The sequence below is a fragment of the Mustela nivalis genome (genome assembly GCF_964662115.1).
Source record: "Mustela nivalis genome assembly, chromosome: 11".
NCBI lineage: Eukaryota > Metazoa > Chordata > Mammalia > Carnivora > Mustelidae > Mustela > Mustela nivalis.
Window position 1 is genome coordinate 78,134,629 of NC_139030.1, and position 13,232 is coordinate 78,147,860.

At 40.7% G+C, this 13,232-nt stretch overlaps 1 protein-coding gene across 3 annotated transcripts in view; it reads right to left on the reverse strand.

Annotated features, from left to right (window-relative positions):
- Positions 1–13,232, reverse strand: part of DAW1 (dynein assembly factor with WD repeats 1) — a 129,120-nt gene that overhangs the window by 44,686 nt on the left and 71,202 nt on the right. For 2 of the 3 annotated variants that reach the window (XM_082689977.1, XM_082689975.1), the window contains one exon: positions 5,108–5,279. The exons of the other annotated variant lie outside the window; for it this stretch is intronic. In XM_082689977.1, coding sequence (XP_082546103.1) covers positions 5,143–5,279 — 137 coding nt within the window. In that variant the 3' untranslated portion in view covers positions 5,108–5,142. Of the gene's footprint in view, positions 1–5,107; positions 5,280–13,232 lie in introns of those variants that run through there. 3 annotated transcript variants of the gene reach the window in all.

The following is a 13,232-nucleotide window of genomic DNA, read 5'->3' on the forward strand; positions in this document are numbered from 1 at the left end:
GGGGCTTCTTCCTTTTTTTTTTTTTTTTAAAGATTGATTGATTGGTTTGATAGAAAGAGAGATTGAGGGGGATGGGTGGAGGTAGAAGCAGAGAGAGTCTTCAGCAGACTTTGTGCTGAGTGTGAATCTGACGAGAGCTCGATCTCACAACCCTGAAATCATGACCCTGAAATCATGACCTCAGCTGAAACCAGTATTTGGTCACTTAACCAACTGAGCCACCCATGCACCCCCCCAGGAGGGGCTGCTTAAACTGGGTTGTAGGCTGGAGCAGGCTGAGGACAGGTCAACATTCAGGGGCCTGGAGAAAGGACAGAAGCACCTGAATTTGGGTGAACTGAATTTGTGAACAAGCCCCTTGCTCCCGTTGATCCGTGGGTGTGAGCCATTCAGCTAATCATTTATGAGGCAAAGAAGGGGAATTTGGGGGGTCCCTATCTGAGGCAAATAAGGGGGACATCCAGGAGTCCAAGTTTCAGAACTTAGCTCTTAGGAACCATCCAGAGGCAAGACCCGAAAACAAGCCTCTTTTCGGGACCTACAGGGTTTGAGCAAACCAGGCTTCCTGACTCCCTTCCCACCCCTGGCTTCTAGGGTAGTAAGTGGAATTCCCGCATCTCTGGGCATTGATAATAGTGACCACTGTAAGCTCCTTGAGGGCAGAGCCACCATTGACTCCATGGCTCCCACCCTAGTCCCCACACAAAGCCTCGCCCACTGGGAAAGCTAGTAGGCTGTAACTTCGGCTTCCAACTAACGATATTTACACTACTTCCAGAAACACAATTCTACCAAAATCTTCTTCTTAGCTTACCAGAGACTGCTACCTGCTCTAATAAGCTTCTTGAGATTTTTTTTTTTAATGAAATTGCTTTTGGATGTAAGCAAGTGAAACTTTATTAAAAACCACCTTTTATTTTAGTTGCATAAGAATATTTGATCGCGAATTGAGAATGTATTCATGGCATTGGGATACATTTAAATTATGTTCAGGACATTATCAGCAGGACTTTGAGGCCAGTTGAGTATAGACACCTTTGAATACAGTGGGCAGGGCAAAAAGCATCTGAGTTTCCCTTCCATCAGCAATAACTGTGCTCGAGAAAAGCCAACACAATGCAGTCCACTGCTATTGCTGCAAAAATCCTTCAACCATCTAAACTTTCCATTTCCTGTAATAGTTCCCTTAAAATGCTCCCCCCCATTAAAGCCCCATATCCAGTTTCATATGCTTCTTTTCAGTTTTTACATCTCCTTCCTGTTTCCTCCCCATCTGTCCTTCAGAGATGGCCTTTTGCTAAATTCTTATCAACAGTCATTTATTTGCCTTTGGAAGGTTCTCACTGCCTTGTTGAACTCTGTCCCATTTACTGCTTCAGTCTCTGCTGTGCCTGTTTCTGGCCAGGATGTGGTAGGGACTCCAGATTCTACCACGATGCTCGAAGCACCACAGAACCTAAGTGCAGAGATGGTTTTCTGGCAGATTGTGTGGTCCCAGGCCTGAACACCTGGCCCAAGACATTTTTTTTTTAATTCTTTTTATAGAAGTGGAGTTGACATACAAGGTTGTATTAGTTTGGGGTGCACTACATAGCGATTTGACAACTCTGTCCATTACTCAATGCCCCCTACAATGAGTACAGCTTCCATCGGTCATTCTACAGTGTTATTACACTATTTCTGACTACTCCCTATTCTGTAGTTTTCATCCTCATGATTTAGTTAGTTTAGAACTCGCAGTATGTACCTCATAATTCCCTTCACCTATTCTGCCCATTCCTCCCTTTGGCAACCACCAGTTTGTTTTCTGTATTTATCAACCTGTTTCTGCTTAGGGCTTTTTGTTTTGTTTGGTTTTGGTTCCACACATATAAGTGAACTCATATGGTATTTGTCCTTCTTAGGCTGTCTTAGTTCACTCAGCATGGTTCCCTCTTGGTCCATCCATGCTGCCACAAATGGCACAATCACGTTCTTTTCAATGACTGAGTAATATTCCATTATCACAATCTCTTCCACCAATGCACCATTATCTCTTTACCCATTCGTCTATCAATGAATACTTAGATGGCTTTTCCATATCTTGGCTATTAGAAGTAATGCTCCTGCAATAAACACAGAGGTGCATTATCTTCTAGAATTAGTGATTTCAGTTTCTTTATATAAATGCCCGAGTGGAATTCCTGTATCATATGGTATTGCTATTGTTAATTTTTTGAGGACTGTCCAGACTTTTCTATAGTGACTATGCCAATTTACATTCCCACCAACAGAGGGTGAGGTTTCACTTTTCTCTACATCCTTGTCAACACCAGTTATTTCTTGTTGTTGTTGTTGTTGTTTTCTATTAGTCTGACCCAAATCTTTATAAACACAAAACACACCCCTCTTTTGCCACATCACAAACAAGAGCATGCAACACAGATAAGGTAGGAGAGTTTTGCTTCTTAGGAAAACAATGAATTGCCATTTGTTGAAATCAAATGATAGTGGTTAAAACCAGAACAGTTTCTAGTTTGGAGTGTACTGGATTCTTCAGGGCCGTGTTTGCCATGTGTGAAGGGTCCTCTGACCTACTCTTTCAAGCAACAAGCCAATTATCTTAAGGTTAGCAATATGATTTATAGTGATAAAGACAGTAGGCCTCATGTCAGCCTTTTACCAAAGCCTTAAAAATCTCTAGTAAAGACTTCTTCAATTAGATCAGTGTCTCCTTCTTCCTTCATTCAACATCTGGATCATCTTTTAAAATGTTAAGTACAAGGATCTATAGACAAAGCAGTCATTTCCAGGCTCAGGTACATGTGCCCCCCAGCCCCTAAACATTTTCTTTATTCTGAAATATTTTGATTTGTTATTAATGTAACAGATAAAAGTATGCAGACAGGGGCGCCTGGGTGGCTCAGTGGGTTAAGCCTCTACCTTCCGCTCAGGTCACGATCTCAGGGTCCTGGGATCGAATCCTGCATCGGGCTCTCTGCTCAGCAGGGAGCCTGCTTCCTCCTCTTTCTCTCTCTGCCTGCCTCTCTGCCTACTTGTGATCTCTCTCTGTCAAATAAATAAAATCTTTTAAAAAAAAAGTATGCAGATAATATGATATACAAAATCACTTCCAGCTGCAACCTTCTACACATTGCTGTTTCACAGAGAGAATGGAAAAGGTGGTATTCCCAGGAAGAGCAAAGGGGTTCTTCTATGGAATTCTGTGTCTCAAGAATATAAAGATTTGAACAGGCCTCTTATTAAACATCAAGCAGCAGGTTGTCCCTTGGTTTCCTCGATGTTTGGGGCAAGATGCAGAGAAATCAGATTTGAGCAATTTTGGATAAAGAGGTGAGAGTACTCAGAAAGACAAAGGAAAATGTAGTTACAATTCTGAGCATTGGTATAGGCTATTTCGAAAATCTAAGGAAAACTCCACGTATGTAAAATTCTGGGATTACCTGTATGGTTTCAGGAGGATTATCTATGCCATTTTTCAGAATCCTGCTCTAGACTCTACAGTCTCTAAAACTCTACAACACATACGCTATCACCTTCCAGATCCTTCCTCTAGAATCTGATCTATTGTAGTACAGTATCCATTTGTTTAAAGAAAACCCCCTCTGGGAGCTCAAGGATTTGTGAGGAAACCATGTCAAAACAGTCAGATTCTAACTAAAAAGAATACTATTTTTATTAATTATTTTTATTAACATATAATGTATTATTTGCCCCAGGGTACAGGTCTGTGAATCACCAGCTTACACATTTCACAGCACTCACCATAGCACATCCCTCCTCAATGTCCATAACTCAACCACCCCCTCCATACAAAAGAATACTATTTTTTTTAAAGATTTTATTTATTTGAGAGAGAGAGAGAGATCACAAGTAGGCAGAGAGGCAGGCAGAGAGAGAAAGGGGAGGAAGCAGGCTCCCTGCAGAGCAGAGAGCCTGATGCGGGGCTCGATCCCAGCACCCTGGGATCACGACCTGAGCCGAAGGCAGAGGCTTTAACCCACTGAGCCACCCAGGCGCCCCAAGAATACTATTTTAAAGGTATTTTTTTGTGTGGAATATGTCCTAGTCAAGGAAGTAAGGAAGGAGAAGAAGGAAGAAAGGAGGAAAGGAAGGAAGGGAAGAGAGGCAAATGAATGAAGGGAGGGGGAGAAAGAAAGAAGTGAAGGAGGAAAGAAACCTATGTAACTCTTCTTTTTTTTTTTTAAGATTTTATTTATTTATTTGACAGAGAGAGACACAGTGAGAGAGGGAAAACAGGCAGAGAGAGTGGGAGAGGGAGAAGCAGGCTTCCCGCTGAGCAGAGAGCCCGATGTGGGGCTTGATCCCAAGACCCTGGGATCATGACCTGAACCAAACGCAATGCTTAATGACTAAACCACGCAGGTGCCCCACCTTGTCACTCTTCAAGGACTATGTAATACTTTTAAAGTAAGAAAATTCTAACTCTAGCAGAAGTATGGAGTTGAGTTTATATAACATATGTCATGGCTAATGCATGACAAGATAAATGTCCACATTTGCTGCTTTATGCTTCATTCGAAGTCTTGGGTCCCCTTCATGACTCCTTAATTTTTGAGAACTCTCCAGACTATTTTCTATCGCGACTGCACTGATTTACATCCCACCAACAGTGTGTGAGGCTTCCCTTTTCTCCACATACTTGTAAACACTGGTTATTTCTTTTTTTTTTTTTTTTTTTTTAGTACAAGTCTGACCCAATTCTTTATAAACACGAAACAGGTTTCCGTGCAACAGCAAGACCTTCTTCTAGTTCCTTTTCAATGGCCAGGGGATGAGGTTCTGATGTCCGTCTCCCAATCAAACCACATGCATTTTTTCCTTTGTCAAAATTTGCTGAAAACAAAGATAACCATTCAAACCATCTGCCAGTCCAAGCAGATTAAATGTATTATTTTTAATTTAAAATGTACCCAGAAAAGGAACATCATTCAGCCACCAAAAGAAGGAAATCTTACCATTTGCAACAACATGGTAGAAACTTGATGGCCTTGTATTAAGTGAAATAGATAAGGGAAAGACAAATACTGTATGATCTCACTTGTATTTGGACTCTTAAAAAAAAAAAAAAAAGCTAATAGGTGTCTGGGTTGCTCAGTCGGTTAAGCATCCAACTTGATTTCAGCTCAGGTCATGACTCAGGGTCCTGGGATTGAGACCCAAGTTGGGCTCTGCACTCAGTATGGAATCTTCTTGAGATTCTCTCTCCCGCTTTCCTTCTGCCCCTTCCCTGTTCTCTCTTTTTCTCTCATATAGACCTTTAAAAAAAAATAAGATGACAGGGGGGAAAAAAAGATCAGATTTGTGGTTACCAGATAGGGAGGTTGAAAGGAGGGGGTTACTGGAGGAAGGGGGCCAAAAGGTGCATAATTCCAGTTATGAGATAAATAAGTACTGGAGAAGGAATCTCCAGCCTGACAAACATAGCTAACGCTGCTGTAGGATATCCAGGAAGGTTGTTGAGAAAGTAGATGCCAAGAGTTTGCATCAAAAGGAAAAACATCCCCCCGCTTTTTTGTATCTAAGATGATGGATGATAACTAAGCTTATGTGATAATCATTTCACAATATATGTAATTTGAATCATTATATTCTACACCTTAAGCTTATACTGTTGTTAGTCAACCATCACTTACTAAAACTGGGGAAGAGGACAGAGATCACTGAAAGAAATGCACCAATAACAATGGTTAAGAATAATATAATGAAAAAGAAGAAATCTCTAGAGATATACCTTAATGAGGAAGAATAAGAATTATATATAATTAACAGAATAATTGTTTCTACATAAATACCTTGTCTAGGCATGAACACTTGAAAAGAAATTGCACTTACATAGCTTTACTAATAATTTGCATAATGTAATTAGCTAAAAAATAGTGGAGACAGCAAATGACTTTTGTAGTAAGTTATTAATTGTAAGTATAATAAACAACAATAAAAGTGTATGTTGTAATTAAAAATAACAACAATGGTTAAGTAGTAAATTTCGTATTATTTCTTTTTACCATAAAAAAGCCATTCAAAAAGGCACCAATTACATCAGAGTTGCCATAGATACCTCTGAAGAAATAGGAAGCTATAAGTTCTTATGCCCTTAACAATGTGTGACTGTCCGGATAAGCATTTCTTGACAGTTCAGTAACCATTTTATAGAAAAGAAAGTCAAGAAAAGGAGTTCAGCAGAATGCCTGGCATTCTGATAGGCATTCTTATTTAGCCTTTTCGTTTCTTGAATGTTTATGAGGCCAGGCATGACAAGCACTGTTTAAGATGACCCAGGAAAATGTGATAGAGAACAGACCATGTGCTTGGCATTTTAGAATTTCCATTCTAGTGAGGGATACAGACGATAAACCATAACAAAAGCACAATATAGGAAATAAGTTTAATTGAGCATAGAGCAGTAGTGAATAGTACTGGGGGTGGGGGAAAGCAGGGTGAGGTGAAAGAGGGCAGGGCAGTGTTCATTTGGATCATGGTTAACCCCAGTAGTTCCAAGTTCCTCTCTAGGTAAATCTGACAGTTTTTGAGAAAGTCAAAAATTTGTCACTTGAAATGGCCCCGACCACTTATTAGTCAATATAAACATGTGATTTGGGGTCCTAAGGTAGAAGGCATCTGCAATGCCAGCTACTGTCTACACATCCAAAACTGAGAGAGCAGCACTGGCTTGTTACCATGGCAACATTGACACGTGTCTCCAGCGAGCAATGGTGGGAATAGAGTTGAAGAGTTAACTATTCCAAAGAGCAGACTGTGCAGGAAGCCAATGTACTCCAGTTCTTTGGCAGTTTTTCCTCTCACTTCCATGTCTCTCAGGCTATATATTTTTCCACTCTCAACTAAAATCCCAAAATGTTCCCTTAGGGCATTTTCTGGACTATCGTCAACCCTCAATGTCCCTGTATGTGGCATTTTCTTACCCTGCCTGAGCACAGGGTTGGTGACACATGAGCACACTCTTGCCTGGGTCATGGAGTCCTATCTTTTCGAATGTCAAGGGCAATCCTGTCGTCATCAGAACTCCTCTGATTGATGAATAAATAACATACAAAAATAAAGGAATTTATTCCTGGAAGAAAATGAATCCTCTCAGCTCGGCATGAAGGTTTTGGCAAGCCCTTGAACTGAAAGATAGTGACATCTGCTAATGAGCATCTGACATAAGTCCAAGCAAGGCCAGCTCCTAATGATCCTGAAAATAGAGGACAGCTTGATCAAGAAGCTCCCCACTGTTAATTAGCCAACATTTTACTAATGATTCCTCCTTCTGTGCATCTTGATCAAGTCCCTATAAATTATTTGAGTGGAAAAAAATTATGGACCTAATTTTGTAGATAAGGAAATTGAGATTTAAAAAGGTAAGAGGACCTCATATATCAAGAATAAGAAGAAAAATAACCACCACCACCAATGACATTTATTGACCACTTGCTCTATTTTAAGTTTTCTACATGTATTAACTCATTTAATTTCCACAACAGCCCTAGGAGATGGATATTACTGTTATGATTTCATTACTGAAGAATCTGGAACCCAACAAGAGTAAATAGCTTCCTTAAGGTCACAGAGCTAGAGACAGGCAGAGCAGGATTCATTTTAAATTGGCATAAATTAGAGGCATGAGAAGTGAGAGAGGTCAAAGGATAAACAACATAGAGGGAAAAGGAAGCAGAATCACAAAACACAAATCATTCTGTATCAGTTCAATCATATATTTTCTCAGCTACCAACCATCACTCTCCCAAAATAGAGAGTAAGCAATAAACAAAACTCTGTTACTTTGACAGCAAATCAGGCTGAGGAAGTGGAATTGATGACTATTTATGAGGCCAAGAGAACTGTTTGAGAATACCCCCACTCAGGGACACTTCTAGATCATTCACAATAGCTGACTCCAAGTAAATACTTCATGTAAGTGCAAAATGTTAAGTTGCCTTCAATATGAATGAACACCAGGTTATAAGATGTTTTCCAAAGCTTTAAAATCACAATAAAATTCTCTTCACCAAGAAAAAAAAATGTATTTTGCTTCTCTCATAATGCTTTTAGAAACATTTTTCAAATGGATCATACCTAACCTTTTAAAATGTTATAATACATTAAACATTCTTAACCAATAATGAGCACTGCACCATTTCTCTGCTTGAAATGAAAGTTAAACAGCCAGCTATAGGGCAGAATCATTCAATAGAAGACAGAGGAAGTACATGCCAACCAAGTGTTCAGAATGGGAAGAATAAACATCTCAGACACACTGGGAGGTGATTTTAAATTCTGTTTTTAGAGCTTGACTCTAGGAGGAAGAAAGAAAAAAAAATAGAAAGGATTAAAAGGAGGGTATTTTCTTTTTTAGAAAAAGATTTTAGTTATTTATTTGAGAGAGTGAGTGAAAGAGAGAGAGCAAAAAAAAAAAAAAAAAAAAAAACAGGGAGAAAGAGAGGGGCAGAGGGAGAGGTGGGCTCCCCACCACACAGGGAGCTGGACACAGGACTCAATCCCAGGACCCTGGGCTCAATCCCAGGACCCTGGGATCATGACCCAAGCTGAAGGCAGATGCATAACTGACTAAGCCACCCACAGGCTCTGAAAAGAGGGCATTTCAAAGTAAGAAATGGCCAACATTGACTCATGATGGGTCTAGAAGGTAGTGGGGAAAGGGTAGGGATGATGAAGTGACCACAGCACACAGGGCTCTTGGTTTTCAATTACATGTTGTCACCAGTCCTTTTCCTGTCTGGGCATGAGTGACTCCCACTGACAAGGGAATGAAGGAGATCCTTGTCATGGAGAAGCCCAAATGAAATTGGCCAACACCACCCAAAGCCACATGGGTCATTACTAAGGTGGAAGCAAATGATTATCACATGGTGTGGCCCCATGCAATAGAGTTTGGGTGGCCTCCTCAGCAGCAACCTGTGTCCCTCTCCTCCTTAACTGATTTTATTTAGAAGCCCATCTTCCTCCACCTAACCCGTGTGATGCAGAAGTTGATTCAATCTCAGGGACCAATGCAGGCTGGACAAAGCCCATCGGACAGAGCCCAGACTTCCATTATTGGAATAATGATGAATTCAAGGGTGGACATGGACCTGATGTGCCCAAAAGGAAGGGAAAGAATTATACAGTAGGTTCTCTCTCTTTCTCTCTCTCTACAACCCTCAACAAAAACAGGAAAGCATTTCCACAGCTGCTTTTAGCAGTCGATTTAAAAATGTAAATGCTTTAATAAACAATCTGAATTGCATGAGGCAAACAAAAACATGATGCATCGTTAAATTTAACTATTAGGCCAACTGGGTTTTGTCAAATTTCTTTTTGCCATCAATTATGCATCTGGGGCAGACCCCATAGTTTCCGGTTGTTTTCATAACTAAAATCTCCAGTCAGTCTAATCCAATTTACAGCCTAGTTCTTATATGCGATGGAAAGCCCTGAGCACCAGCCAGACTGTGGCCTAAGGAGCTTGAAATGGGAAGAGGGACAGTGCCTGCTATTTTTGTCCTTTTTTCTCTTCTGGTTCTCTCTCTCTCAGTGCTGGGCACGGGGGAGCAGGAAGGGAAGCAGAGCAAATGCTTCTTTTTCTATCTGGAAGCACAACTACAATTTTCAATAGACCGTTATTGCTTCTCTTTTTAATACCACCCCCCTTGACAACACGCCCCTTGGAGCAGAAACCCAAACATCCGTATCTCTGAGATACGTTCGTGCGTGTTTTGGAAGGCCCCATGGAACTATTCATTTCTCTGAAGAGGGAAGCACAACTCCAGCTCAGGGTCTGTCTCTTCTTCCTGCAGCTCAATGACCCACCCCCAGTCGCTATCCTTCCTTTCTCTCTCCTCCTCCCCCATCCAAGCTTCTTACTCCTGGTTCTTGCTATGCAACAGACCACCCTCTTAAACAGACTACCAGCAAAGTAACTCAGGCGCAGTTACCTACTACAATATCCCAGTAAATTAAGGCAAACGTACCATGCCATACAGCGACAGCCTTATCTGCACCAAACCCTTCCCTCTTCCCATCTTTGCCTCAGCTATGCTTTCTCTCTGGAATTTTCTTCTCTGCTTAGATGTGCTTAAAGTAAAATAATCAAGTCTGCTGTCTAAACGAACAGCCAACAAAAAAAGTAAACAAGCCAGAATCCCTTTCTTAAGGGATGATCTTGGTTTTCCCTCCTTTGATTTCAAGAAGAGAAGGAAAAAATACTCTCCATCCCAGGAGGAGAAGGAAAAAGGCAGAGGCTGATGACACATTAGTCATGCAGCTGGGATGATGGCTGAAATGGCTTAAGAAGTACAGATCTGAAGCTATATTTTCCCATTTCTAGAGGCCAGTTTCAGCCAGAGAAATAATGACAACCGAGAGGGGGTCTTAAAACTGGCCAGATAAGTGGGAGATATGTGTTTCTTTCCTTTTCCCTCCTTTCTATACCAACCTGTTGGAGCTTGAAACCAAAACAGCAGCACCAGCTATATACAATTTGTTGGCCTCAATCCAAATGCAGCCCCTTGTTCAAAAAAAGTGTTAAGAATTTCGAGAGAAGGGGCGCCTGGGTAGCTCAGTGGGTTAAGCCTCTGCCTTCGGCTCAGGTCATGATCTCAGGGTCCTGGGATCAAGCCCCACATTGGGCTCTCTGCTCAGCAGGGAGCCTTCTTCCCCCTGTCTCTCTGCCTGCCTCTCTGCCTACTTGTGATCTCTCTCTGTCAAGGAAATAAATAAAAATCTTTAAAAAAAAAAAAAAAAAGAATTTCGAGAGAATGACAGCAGAGCAATAAGTCAATCACAAAGCCTTTCTCAGTGGAAGGCCATGTATATGGCTAGGTTACATGACCCAGTGGATACAGAAGGCAGAGCATCAAGCCAAAGAGGACTGCTCTTGAGCCTTAATCCCTCATGAAGTTTACCTTGTTTAGTCGTGGACGTGCCAGGAAACCATCACCTCTTCCTTCCTTTTTATCTCTCCTTTTTGGAAAGGGAATGTCTATTTTATGCTGTTCCACCATTGTATTTTGGAAACACATAGCTCCTCTGGTTTTGCAGGTTCACAGCTGTGGAAGACTTCGCATCAAAATGAATCTTTCCTCAAATCTCACCCATATCTGATTTAGATCATATTTAGTTGAGACATTGGACTTCCGACTTAAGAGTTGATACTGAAATGCGTTAAGAATTTGGTGGCTGTTGAGATGGAATGAATATATTTTTTATTTGAGAAGGACTTAGTTTGAGGGGGAGCTAGGTGCAGAATGATGTACTGAATATTTGGGTCCCCCTCAAAGTGGGGGACACTGCATTCCCCAGTGTGATGGTATTTGGAGGCAGGATCTTTGTGAGCTAATTAGGTCATGAGTGTGGATCCCTCATAGATTAAATCAGTACCATTGTAAGAACTGACCCGAGAAAGATTCTGTCTCTCTGTTCTCTATCATGTGAGTATATAACAAGAAGATGGCCATTGGCACACCAGGAAAAATGCTCTCAACAGACACCAGATCTGCTAGTGCTTTGATATATTGGGCTTTCCAGCCTCCAGAACTGTAGGAACAAAAGGCTTGTTGTTTAAGTCCCTAAGTCATGGTATTCTGTTATATCAGCCAGAACTAAGGCAACTCCAAAGAACCTCAGTGCCCCCTTCTGTCTTTCTATACCACACACACATTCTGAGACAGAAAGATAGGACTGGACAGGAATACGGTTACAGTGAGAAAGCTTGAGGGGTCTGCTGGAGAATAACGACTTTGAGGTTCTACATGACCTGTGCCTTAAAGCCCAGATCAAATTTGGAAAAGAAATGGAAGAGGTGTTGGAAAAATAATTCTAAGCAAAAGAAAGTGAGTCTTAAAACGAAGGCAATATAGGACAAAGAGTATGGGAAATGGGAGGACTTATGATTTAAAAGTGGTTGGCGCCAAAATATAGAAGTCATTGAAAGAAGATATAGAGTCTATTCAAGCAATGTGTTTTATGCACATTTGTTCTGAAAGTAGGTTACTTGCGTTTTATATTATTCTGGTATTTTGACTCTAGACAAGCTATCGCTATCATTCCAGATTCACAGTGTAGCTTACAATACAATGTAGACTCTGTGATTTAAGTCATAGTTTAATAAGTGAGAGACTTCTGATAATGTCTGCTTTATTCATGATGAGGAGCCAAAGGAATGCAGAATTTGAGATAAGGGAATACAGCCTTGTGGTGCATTTGCCACTGAGAATCTGTGTATCTTCTGGGGAGATCATTAACCTTTCTGAGTCTCAGTTTATCCATCTGTAAAATGAGATCAATATACCTTCTGTTCAGGGTTATTGTAAGTATTTGATTTGAAAACATCTGTGAACATGCCTTGTAGGCAGCAAGCTGTTTTCCGAGGTATAGTGTCAATGTGACTCCCAAATCCTTGACTGTATTTTGGAAAGGTCACCCCAATTGATGCCTGCTTGAAAAATGACACATAAACCCACAGAGGTAGAATTAAAACAGGCTGGAGTATTTATAAATCTGGTTCTCATCTGGTCAAAGCTTATTTTATTGTAATTCTCAAGGGAAGTTCTCATGTGTCAAGTTCATGGACCCATGAATAGAGCCTGGGGGTAGTCAACACAGCTTGAAGTAGCATTGCTAGGATCTTGGTGAGTATAAGATTCTTTAAAGGAGAATTTTATTTAATACTTCTGCATTTATACTCCCTGATTCTCTATATTTTCCTAGTCTTATATCTCAGCTCCATAAGAATACAGGTCTCTGCATTTTGAAATGAGTGTTGATAGTGAAACAATTATGTAATCACCTCTTAGTGTTACATAAGTAGAGTCTGTCCCATTTGGTTTAGTGGACAGAGCCTTTAGATGTTATTTACTCCAGCCCATAACAGTTTCTTGTCATTTCCTTACAAATAATCCATGACCTTGAAGAACTTTACAGAAGCTCTTTTCTCTGCTTGGAATATATATTCATCTATGATGGACTTGGTAGTGTCTCTTCCAGTATCTCTTTGTCCCATCCCAATGATTCCCAATTTCCATCTTTGTATCTGCTTGCTTAAACTAATAGCTTCCCAGTCTCTAGAAGTTTGCACACAACCTAGGCTAAACCATTCATTACTCTCTATTTCCTTGGCCACAGTGGTTGATTTAGTGTTGGATGTATGACTGAGTCTAGAGAGTGAAGCAAGAGTTTATAGACTACTGTGAACTAATGAAATAGATCTG